Below are 12,820 nucleotides of genomic sequence, written 5' to 3' on the forward strand. Positions count from 1 at the left end.
GTGGAGCAACATGATGTAGACTTGAGTGAAGAAAGATGTTTGTTATTTGAATGAGCAAAGTTCTGACTGAGAAAAAACTACGTATTGTACCAGGCAATTCTAGTATTTAAATCAAGTTTAAGAAACTGGTCATTTGAGAAATCCAAAAGGATTAAGAAAAATTGCTTTCTAGTTAAATACCCTGACCAAAGTGCACACACAGTAACTCTTAAGCTACAGGTCTGCCTTCATCAAAAGATTGCTAGAAAAACTACTATTTTATTTTTGTACTGTAGACCCAAAGGTCAGAATCATGTCAGGGACACAATGGGGATCACAATCAATAGGGACAAACAGGAATAACTGGTTCTTACCTAAACATACAAGTTCCTCTAGAGTCGAACAAATGTTTAATAATTCAAAAAGGGCAGGGGAAATGAAGACTCTGCAAGGAACACTTTAGAAGGATTATAAAAACCAGCACCATATACAGAGAAAAAACAAAGCTTGAAGAACCTTTGACATTTTTTTTTGATCTTTTATATTAATACATTTAGAAGAGACAACTACCAGCTATCCTGCCAGAAGTAAATCAAACTGCATTCAGGAACTCTAGTAAAAGTGGTGTGCCTTAACACAAACACACTTTCATCCTACACAATTCCAAGCCTGAATTAGTCACCCACTGCCACTGCAAGGAAGCATAACGCTGACAAACTTTTTAGCACGTCCTGTTGTGATAGGACAAGGGGGAATGGTTTTAAACTAAAGTGGGTAGATTCAGACTTATAAGAAAGAAATTCTTTACAGTGCTGGTGGTGAAACAGTATTAAAAATGCTAATTCATCTAATGGTAACACCTAATCTCTGGAAAATTAAAGTGTACCTAAAGAAAGGCTTGATGGAAGACAGAAGTAACAGATTTGAATTCCATTTTCCTCATGGAAGATTTAGCAACCCAGCTCTGGTAATGAGGTAAACCTACGTTCACAAGGAGGCTTGTGAAGTATTCAAGAGAAAAATTACAAATACTTTAATTTTAAAATACAGCATTTATCCTGGTATCAAAAGACAGGCAACAGCACTAAGACAAGTTCCATCTCTATGTCTCAGTTTAGTGCATTACCACTATTAAAATCTTGTGCTCTGTGAGAGCTACTGAAGTAAAACATTAGAAGTAAGCAAAAGGTCACACTAAGAAAAAACTACTTAGAAGGCACTGCCATGAGAGCGAGAAAACAGATGTATAAATAAGTTTTCCTCACATCAAAAAATACTGTTTCTGCTGAAATATCACTTATTGCTTCTTGGGAGTTTTCCTCTTTCTTTAAAACACAGACACTTTGAATAAAGACAAATTTTTCTAAGCTGAGGAACTTATTTTGACTGCAACTGTCAATGCCACCAGGTAAGCTCTCAGGATTTGGACAGGTGAATGAGTCCAAAATAGACATCAAGTAGACAACTGAAACACAAAGTTAGTTTCTTCTTAGTCTGGGTAAAAACGTGTACAAACTCCAAGTCAACCTTAACTCCAGTAGCTGAGGAAGAAAAAATGAAAGTTATTAATGCAAACATTAATTTTAACTTCTTTGAAATATATAGGGCATTTATCAAACACATTACCAAAGGAATTTTTTTTAATTTACAAAAGCCTCATTCCTACTTGTCAGAATATGAAAAACTGAAGAGTTCTATTTGAGGAGAGTAAGTTGCATAAGTAGATTGTTAAATTGTGAGCAGTAACAATCCTCACAGATTATACTAAAATTTAGAATAGAGACTTAATGAAACTGCTCTTTAACACATTTTTCCATTTTTATCTGTGAAACCCATGAAACAGGAGAAACTAAGCAGGCGAATGCAGCACTCTATAAACACACACACTGGGTGCACTTGAGGCCTTTCCATTATTCATCGAAAAAAACATGACATCTGCTAATTCTCAGGCCCCATGAAACACCAAAACTGACAAACTGGTGTCATTTTGCAATTACATACGAAGCATCTGAAAAGTGTTCTTTTAGTTTCTTGAGCATCAGTCTTACTGAAAGAAAATGAAGTTATAAACATAACCAGATAATCTAAAGAACACGGACACAAAAAAAATCCATATCAATTACTGTAGAAGAGAACAAATCTGGGAGCACTTAAAAGTAGTACTGCAACACCTAAATTCATACTGGAGATTTATGCACATTTGACAGCACATTAAGGGACAAAAATTACTCATGTATAGTCACTTGTTCTATTTGCAAGTTCACATGAAGTACATATTGGTATTTTCTAAAGCACTTTGTGGAAACATTAGAAGACAATTACAACAGAGTAAAAGATTAAAATATAACACAGAAAATTTATCGCATTGCCTAAATACTCACAGTTCACACAGACAGAAATATAAAGTTATAAATTAAATGTAACATGGCAATTATTATTTGCTCCATTACTGAAAAATTACTTTAAGTAGTATCCCTGAGGCACAAAAAAAAGTCAGTTAAGAACCATCCTAAAATGATCATGAAATACTTACAAAGGATATTTTATTCCACAAACAGTTTCAGTTTATGTATAAAAGTATATAATATGCTACAAAGATGGCTGAAGTTCTGCACTGATTTTCATGCAATGTCTTTTCATACACTAAGAGCAGGTATGACAGTAAAAAATAATTTTTTCTATCTGACAATGTAATTAAAGGCTGAAAATAATTTATTGAGTTTATGAAAATAATACAAATTGTGTATTTTAAAGACTGTTAAGAAAGTATTTTTCTTGCCTAAAGAAATAAATTTAGTATCTGAAACACTGAGTGACAGAAGAAATGTATGATTTAAGAATCTGTCTACTGAAATATATCACAGCACCCCTGCAAAATTAATTTAGTGCTACTGCCAAAACTAGGACCACCCACAAAAACACAAACTGCATATTTATAAACTGCTTGCTCACAGGCATATCCTATGTTGCTTTGTGCATAAGAAGAAACTTGATCATTGAAGTAAAACCACTGCCAAGAAAAGCAGAAATGTTTTGTCAGGTTGGCGTTTTTCAGTTTTACATTTAATTAACTGCCTTTCTCCAAGCTAGTTTTACCTTAAAAAGCTTTTAAGGTGTCAAACATGAACTACTGCTTCCACGAGTATGTATGCTGGATTGCAGTAAGGAGGTAATTCATCTCTCCCAACCATACTCTACAAAAGAGCTTTTATAAAGCAGCAAGAAACAGAGACTTTATTCATGTAACCTCATAAAACTTCACCATCAGCTTCGTTAAGTACACTAGGCTGTCAGGATAAAATAACCAACATTTATTATTAGAAAACAGATCAAGTTTGAAAAGATCAGTAAGACCCTTGGAAATATTTTCATTATTTATTACTGGGCATCTGCCTTAGTTTAGCTCTGAGTAAGGTATGAAACAATTCTGCATTCAGTGAAAATTCAGACTGCTTGCATTACTGAAGGTCTTGTGCTATCAGAAGAAGGGAAAAAATACAGTTCTACTCAAGAGGCAACAAGTGCAAAAATCTGCTCCTGAATTACAACAGTCCAAGGAAATCTAAATAATATTATTGTTTCAAACATGTCTGTTGCTTAACTTGCAAGCAAAGAGAAGTGAGGAGTAAGATATGCCTTAAGAGGCTCCAAACAATAAGAAAAGGAAACTCTATTTATAAACTGCTTCAAAGAAGGACAAAGCTATTAGAACAAAGACTAAATATGCTGCAATGCTTTGGGCTATTTAATCAAGTTTGTAGCAGCTATGAACTTAGTTTTGTTTTGTGATGTGCTTTTTTACTCCCTTGGTCTCACCTGTCTTACAGCTTTTGATCCAAGTCCACTACAATCTCTGCTGTTGAAGCAACCTCCACTGCTTTAGCAGCTGCCACTTTATGCTGATACACAACATACTGAGCAGCAGTGCTTCTGTGTAAGAAACACCAAAGGAAAGCAAAACAACAGCTAGAAATAATTCCTGAAAAGACTAGGAGATCAAAAGTATTTAATACACAGTCTTACATGAAAGAACAGTAAGCACTCAGAAGTTGAAACAGGTGAATGCACAAGATACAGTTCCTTACATACGCAAGGTCCATTTGAAAAGGAAGGGGTTTGGTTGGAGGGAAGAGGGCAAAGACATCCAAAAACCTCAACTCCCTCTATAAACCATCAGTAAGAAGAGCTATAAACTGTAGGCTGGTATTGCACCTATTAAGTGCATTACTCACATGACACTATTTCACAGTGTTACTACAGAATTAAATCTGTGCACCATAAAACTAGGACTACAACTCCTACATATTTTGGTCTCTACTGTAGGCAGATGAAAACTATTTTAATACACTAAATCCAAATCACTCTATTCTATGTTGGTGACAGGAATAAAAGTGTCGGAACTGTAATTTTGTGGTTAAAAGGCTGTGATTGAGATTTAACAATGCAAATCTATGTAAGCCACTCACAACTGGATAATAACCATTGCACATTTGAATAACTAATGCACTGCCAGCGTCAGAAACACTTTTTGTAAAAAAATAATTATCTGTGCTGCTGAAAAATAAAATATTGATTGATTCCATCAGCAACATCCTCAGTCAGTCAGAATAATGCATGCAAAATAAAAATTAACAAAATACTACAGTAAAACAAGCTTCCCAATTTAGCTACTGTGAAATTAGAATGCACACATATTGAGCTGTAACTGCAGATTTGAACTAACTCACTTTTACAAGGGAAAAACCTTAACCAATATGAGTGTTTATCAGCAACTTGCCTACTAGAGATCACACAACTAGATTACTAAATTGTTTAGGCATCACTAGGCTGCCCATTACATTAACAATTCATGCAATCAAATTTTTGATGTACAACATGACCAGAAACAAGAATTGTTTCAGGCAGAGAAATCCCTCTACAGAAAATATTTTTGCTGTCTGTAACTAAACCAAGTAACTGGTAACTGCATTAAACTTGATTACAAGATGTTTTTCAAAAGTAGTTATACTTAAAGAAAAAGAAATATCAAAGTTTAATGAGCTGGGAGAAAGATACAGATAGAAACTTTGAATAAGAAAGCCTAATACTGCAGCCTTATATGAGAGGTTCCAGTTCTGGTTGCCATTGCACTTACCATTTATCTTCCTCTTTTAGACTGAACAGTAAAAAGGGATAGGATATAAGTGAAGGAAGCTTACTTTTCAAAGCTTTTGAGAAACAAAAACAAGGATTAGAAACAATTATTACTGTCCTTCTAAATACATGGTTGGCAGAAGACTTTAATACGTTATGAGGATTATGCCAAGTTTTGAGTTTACCAAGACCTTATGTGGCAAAATACCATTCATCAGTATCAAAAAATGCAATTCTCAACAAGAGTCAACTTTGAAACTCTTCAACTTTTTTCAGTACATGTACAATGGTAATCTGAGACTAGAAGTACCAGATGGAATCTCTTCACAGTAAACAAGTAAAACAAATTTCAAAAATCCGTTGTCTAAGAAACTAAGTTGCAAACAGATTTGATGTATCACTTTGCAATTTCCAGAAGTGGTTTACACTTTTTCTCTACTGCAAAATGCAAAGACTTTTTCGATTCCCATTCACACTACATAGCTGAAGTGCAGTTATCTAAAAGCATGCTTAGTCACACAGTTGCCCTGATTAGAAACTGCTGCTAAAGAAATTAAATGCATCACTTCCAATTTTGTTTCAATTCTTCCTCTTAAAGTGCAAAGAGCATTAGAAGTAAAACATAAGTCAAAGCATGGCCAGAATACTGAAGACTAGTCTAGAGAAAACAGTTTTCCATGTATTATTGTATATGCCACTTCAACTTCACATGACATTTGAAAAACACCTGTACTATATATACCTTTATAGGTAACTTACAGCACTTTTGGTTGGGCTGTTACTGCACAGCCACATCTATATATTCTTGCAGTGTATTAATTAGTTGCAGATGAACACAATCTCAGTAATGTGACTCTGTGGGAAAGCTGCACTCTTCCAAAGCATTCTCCCACCTTTACCTTTCCTCTCCAAAAAATGCAACATATAAAAGGTCACAAAAATTATGCATAGTGATTGAAGTGCTTTCTATTTGAACCACTCCTCTTCCTTTCTTACTCTACATTTTTGCCAAGCCCAGCATACCAACCTGAACAGTTTCTATTTACAGAGTTTGGAAATTAAAACTGTAGATAAGCAATGAAGATGGTCAATTCAAGCACAGAATTGTGCAGCAGGAAGCACAGCTCCCACAGATCAGCCACAGGAGGATACTGACAGGTAGCTAACAGGGTCAAGAAAGTCAGGTGACCCCAAATGATGCTATGTGAAGATATTAAGGTGAAATGAAATTTCACATCTGGCACTATAAGAAGCCACAATCAGTAAGTACTATTTCTATATTACATCAGACAACTGTTACATGTTATTTACCGAAGTATGTTTAATAACATTTGGAAGACAGTATAAGTTTTGAATTCTTGGTCTACATCACCCTGAAGAAAAGATATGCTGAAAGCAGTTTTCTTTTACAGTGTGAGCACATATGGAAATAAATGGCTGACTGCTTTCTGATGCAAGTCCCTCCAAACACAGTGAGCAAAACAAACTGATACCTGCTAGTGAAATCAAAGGAACTATTTCGCTTCCTCCCCATCTTTCCTGAAAATACTAAGAGGCAGAGGAAGGGGGAAAAAAAAAGGAAAGAGATGTTCTGCTGTAAGCAAGGAATCATATTATTTTCTAGCATCTCTTAGGATGTCGCAGAACATACATACTCTCTTCTTAGCAACCCTACAGAAAAAGTTATGGTACAGAATGCAAAATAGGTATTTCTTCCACAAAAAGAGGAAGTAGCTGAGAAACTAGCAATTTATTTTTGATTCATGTGTCAAGCTGTACCTGTGAAGGGCAGCAAAATTCTGTCCTGCACTACAGTTGTTACAACAACATAAAAGAGCATTTGTGTGAATCGCTTATTCATTGCTTCCTCGCTAAGAATAGATGTAACAGCAAAAGGTCTCCTAGTCATGTGAAACTAAAGCATTCTCAACACAGGTTGTGTTCATTTGACTGATTTGGTTGGCAGAAAAAACTGTCATACCCTTTGACCAAAACAGATCATTGTGAAAACTGAGAAGCTGACTCCTCTGACAGCATCATTTTGCTAGTCCTGCAGGATGAGTTTTCAGAGACAGAGCATACCTAAATTACTAATACAGATAATGTAGAAATTGTAGCAGAGGGCGAATTTTTCCCCCACCTTTATAATCTTTGTTTCCTTTCATAAAGATTTTGATTTTTTCCTCCCCTAGTTTTCCAGTAGGATGAAACAGGAGAGTGATTTTAGGCTCCATATTAACACTGCCCATTTTGGTTTTGAAGCATACTATTCTTAGTAAGTTAAGCATAAACCAAAACAAGCAATTCAAACAAGCTTAACAGTGTGAACTGATTTAAAACTTAAACCTTCAGACAGACTAGGGCACTTCCTCATGGAAACATCACTAATTCCCATCATTTCCCACTTATAAAAATTGTATTATTTTACTGAAAGAGCTCATTTCCCAAATCAAAAAAGAATAATTATTATCTGAACATCTTGACTTAAGTGAAGTGTTACATCACCAGCTTGCAGGTAAAGTGACAGTGATGTAATCATACAAGAAAGTAACTACACTACTGAATCTGCACCACTCCACTCAAGAGAACGATGGACTAAGGAAAGTGAAGAAATACTAAAGAAAGTAAACAAGAAGGCAGGTCAATAGCTAGTATAAAACACAATAAAATAAAAAATTCTGTCGCAATTTGGACTTTCATCATAGAATTTTACTTACGTTATCCATGAAATTTGGCTTAAATCCTCCTTCCTGCTGTCGCCGCAATTCCTCCTGTTCCCTCTGGCGGAGCATCTCTTCTTCACGACGTCTATGCTCTTCTTCATGTCTAGAATATTTTTCAAAAATTATGTCAACTTAGTCTCTTGACCTGTTCAGGCTTGTACTCAGTCTCAGGAGATAGATCAAGCATATAAACAAAACATACCTGTAATTATTTATTGGTTTTTTATGCAGTGTAAGGCAGAAAACTATTTATGAATTTAATTATTATTAGAGGATTTCTAATTTATTTTTTAAACTGGAATACAGGTAATTACCATACCAGTACATTCTGTACCTATCCTTCCAGCTACATATTGCTAAGTTAAAATATTCTGGTTTTTAACAAGTCACTATGTATAACATTTCAGTACTGCCAAAAGACACATTTTTAACTCTGAGATGTGATTGTGTTGCTCTTTTCTCATCAACATTCATTGTGATATTTAACACAAAAACTATAAACTCAATGTGATGATACTATGTCTTATTTTCTTAAACTTTAGCAAAGGCATGAAAACAAGTATTTGCATGAATCAGATCTTAAAGGAAAAACTGCTTGCAACATACTAGAGAATATCATGTGAAAATACCCTCCAAAATTCCACGTGAGACTACTGAATTGCAATGTCATGAAGCGTGTTCTTATCTACTACAGCTACGCTTCAGTCACAAGGTTAAAATAGATATGGAACAAAAAACTAGGTTCAAACATTTCTACATTTAGAAATCTCAGAAATTTACAACAGAACTAGCAGGGCTGAAATAAATGAACAAAATTCAAGCAACACTTGAAGCCACTCTTATATTAGCATTACCAGAAACATCACACTGCTTAGCAGCAGAAACATTTCCATCTGGTATCAAAAGCAAGCTCCACAGGCTAAAGTATCTAAAATCATGAAGGCCTATAGCTGCTGCATGCCACACCTCCACGGAGTAGAAGACAAAATACCTTAATTGTATCTGCTTGCGTTTTTGAAGTTCTTGATTTCGAAGTTCTTCCAAACGCCTCAGTTCTTCTTGGCGCCGCATGAGATCTAATGGGATCAGAAGTGTATTTAAATATAAAAACTGCCAATCAATAATGTGGCAACACAAAAATTGTTATTAGTCAGATTACAATTCTTACATTCCTTTTTTAAACAAATTTCTCAATGCATTTAACTCATTTCTTCCCATGATGCTAAGTCTAGCATATGAAAAACACACTGGATCCATGGCTCACAAACCGAAGGGTACAGGACAGGCAAAGCCCCCAAAGCAGGTTATGGAAACAGATCTGGGCAAGGCATACATGTTCTCACAATGCTGTATACTGCTAAAGTCACACGACCAAGAAAAACAATACAATATATATGGGCTTCATTACACTCTCCACTACCTATTGCATAGCAATACATGGTGCAGTTCAGAAAAAAAAAAGAGGTATATAAACTTCCAGGACATGAAATCCAAAGCCCTGTGGAGATTTACCACCAGACTCTGCTTATAGCAACTTATAAATGACTAGCCTTTCAACCCTACCAAAAAAGAAACAGCCATAGCCTCTTAAAAAGCACTTAAAATGCTCTTAAAAACCAGGGCAATAATCACATTAATTACTTCTGCTGACCAGTCACATTATTGATTTCTGCCTGGAAATTTATGCTTTCTTCAATGAATACTCATGCTACCTTTAGCTAGAAAGCAGGTCTTTGTCTTGTCTATCTTCATAGAATATTGGCCACATGACATTATTTATAGACACCGCAAGAAACATTACACCATGCCACCTATTACACCCATTACATTAAAGTAATGCGTAACATTTCACACATATCTTCAACTATTCTGCACATTCCTCTGTGCATTTCTTCACTATACCAATTAAATCATCTTTTTAGCTATGCAAACCACTTTCCTCAAACTTGCAGCAGCATAAATTATTATGACTTCAAATTTTACTTTAATATCTAAAAATCACAATGACCAGTAGATTTTGCCAAAATATCATGTATGTTTTCTTTTCTAACAAAGCAGATTATCCGATTTTTACTCTCACAGCATCCTTATTGACATTACACATCCTTTCTCAAGCACATTTTACAGCATTGCTTTTTCAAACTCTTCTGCAAAATTAACACATTTCACACTTCAACAGAATATGACTACATAAAAGATTCACTCACATCATGAAGTCTGAGAGTTGCTTCTTTCCAACTGTGGCTGCCATAGAAGGCCTGGCCACTGTTATCCTGATACTTGGGGAGCCCCACCAGCACAATTGCTTTTTTTCCTTTTAAATAACCTTCAGATTATCTCAGACTATAAGTGTCTTTTCTTTTCTTTTAAAAATGAACCTTTAGGTGGCTTCAGGGTATTACTGAGATCAAGAACTGAACCATTTTATGCTCAACATTGCGCACCGTGGGAAAAGATATTTCCTTTTTCGTTATCACTTACTGCCCTTTGTTCTTAAGGTATAGAACCTTGCTTTTCCCAGTGTTGATTTTTTTCCACAGCATAGTTGTGATTGCTGCCTTTCCTGAAATTGTTAGTATTTCAAACTTCAACACAGCAATTTATGATTCAGTACCATTTGACAACAGCAGAATCCTGGCACAAAGCCCTACTAGTCAGGTGAAGAGAGATCTGCAAGTTCAGGCTGTGCACAGGAGCCATTCATGTTAAAAGATCTGCACTGATGGTAATTCTTGACTGACATGTTGGGCACAGGCCCTTTCTCTGAACAGAAAAAGATCTGCTCTAAAGCAGCTACGAGGAAAAGACAAGACAGAGGATTATTAGTAGCCTCTGCACTTTCTTGTACTTAAAAAAAGGCAAGGTCTTCATTTTATCCTCAGCCTTGTACACAGCAGAGGGCAGAAGGTAAAAACGTACCCTCACTCCAGAAGTTCCTACAAGCTGGAATAAGTCCACAAAGATTTTTAAGCAGTTTTAGCTGCTGATTTTTCAGGTTCTAAAAATGGAAATAAATGCTAACTTCTGTATAATTGCTAAAAAATCAGGTTCTGGGTTCTGGTTAAATTCAGTTCCATTTTCCAGTATTTTCATCATCTATTTAACCATTATTATGAGGGAATATTTACAAAAGCCTGATGCATACCACCAGGACATAGATCAGAAATATCATTCCAATTTACTTACACATGGAAACACGTGTTCTGCTTTACAAATTACTTCTGACTCACTCTGTCAAAACATGACACTTGAAAGTGAAAAATTACACATATCATAAGATTTAATTCTACCCTTGGTATTAATACCACACCACAAAACCCAACACATTCTACAGTTCAAGCCTACAAGCTCTCAAAAATCAATCTCTACAAAGCCTCTGCCTGCAGGAGCATATGGATCAGGAAGCTCATCCTTCCTGTATGTTTTTACACTCCTAAACAATTAAAATACTACATTACACATTTCATAATGACTTCAATACACCTTCAAATCTGAGTTTGTGCATCAGGTATACAGAAATATTAATTCTAGGATCTGACACCTTAGAAGTTCATTGCATCTTTACTGAAAGCCCTGTGATGCTATCTCATTAATATAATTAATATTCTTGGTATGGCATGAACAACCAGCAAGACTTAAAGGCAGCTAATCTCCAAAAATAAATACAAGAGAAAAAAAACCTTATTTTCATAAGATGGAGAATTGAGATTAAAACAGATAGAATCCTTACTAATCCCCACATCTTGGGAAATTAAACATCTGCAGGTGAATAAGTAGCAATCTAATTATCTGAATAAAATTCCAAGTTATCTGGTATCAAAGAAGTAGTCTGATAACCAAAATGTGAGGGGGAAAAAACCCTCCTCCCACACTAACAAAAAGCACATTTCCTTACTGGAAGGTTAGCAGCAAATGCATTCATGTTCTAATGGCTCTTTAACAGGAGTAATTCTCTCCTTTTTCCATATAGAAGTGGAACTTAACAGGTATTCAAGAAGAGGAACTTTTTCCTTCACACTGTCCTTAAAAGTAACCTGAATTTCTACAAAACACACCAAAGCAGGTTTCCCATGCTTTACCATCAAGATCTTTTCTATCTAAATAAACAGGCCACTGTCATCTTGTCTCAGTTTAAAACATGGTTAAGGAATGATAATTTAAGGTAATCCCTAATTTTGCCCTCAAGTACAGGCAACAGATGGATTAATTCTAAGAAAACTAAGGAGCATGCGTTCTAGAACTGTATCACTAGCACTGTAAAATATTAACAATTAGACAAGCCAATGGTAAATTCATCCAACCTGTAACTTCAAAACCTTAGAAATATCAGTCACGTACACACAAAAATTTAAAACAGATACAGAACTGAAAAGGGAGGGCTGTTCTTATACTTGTGTATCATAGGCATTGCTGCTTTATCACATTGCCATGCACATTCCTCACCTGTGAGATACACCTATGCCTACAAGTGAACTAAATGCTTTAACTTTTTTCCTCAGAAAATAAACCTACAGCTACCAATTACTTTACATGACCTACTCATACTAGACAAATTAAAGAAGAGAAGAAAATAGACCTAGACAGTTGCCTCTTTCTCAGCTTCTTAATTCATTTCTGCAAATCATCAGGGATTATGTGTAAGGAGAAATATTACTTCCTTTTTCTCAGTTAAATGCATTTAATTAGTGTCTGGCAAAATTTCCAAGTATAACATACAGCCAACATGCTACACAACAATAAAAGAAAGTCTGTGACAAAACAAATTTAATACTAGTAGACGATGTGATTTTACCTTGCCTCATCAGCATTAGCTGATGCTCATGTCTAGCTGCTTCCATTTCTGCCTCTAGTTTCTCTTTGGCTTCTCTAATGTTCCTGTCAACCTGTTCACGCTGTTGCTTTTCCATCTCATCAAGAGCCTTCCACCGTGAAGCATACTCAAACTCAAATGTTCCAGGCTGAGCAAAACGTGGAGGCTGTTCTCT

The 12,820-nt window shown here is 35.4% G+C and overlaps 1 protein-coding gene across 1 annotated transcript in view; it reads right to left on the reverse strand.

The window, feature by feature from the left end:
• Positions 1–12,820, reverse strand: part of PSPC1 (paraspeckle component 1) — a gene marked incomplete at its 5' end in the record, with an annotated part of 34,838 nt that overhangs the window by 17,429 nt on the left and 4,589 nt on the right. The window contains 3 exons of the mRNA XM_009079749.1: positions 7,830–7,938; positions 8,827–8,911; positions 12,628–12,818. Of these exons, the coding sequence (XP_009077997.1) occupies positions 7,830–7,938; positions 8,827–8,911; positions 12,628–12,818 (385 nt within the window). The remainder of the gene's footprint in view (positions 1–7,829; positions 7,939–8,826; positions 8,912–12,627; positions 12,819–12,820) is intronic.

The sequence above is a fragment of the Acanthisitta chloris genome, unplaced genomic scaffold (assembly GCF_000695815.1).
Source record: "Acanthisitta chloris isolate BGI_N310 unplaced genomic scaffold, ASM69581v1 scaffold11038, whole genome shotgun sequence".
NCBI classification, from domain to species: Eukaryota; Metazoa; Chordata; class Aves; order Passeriformes; family Acanthisittidae; genus Acanthisitta; species Acanthisitta chloris.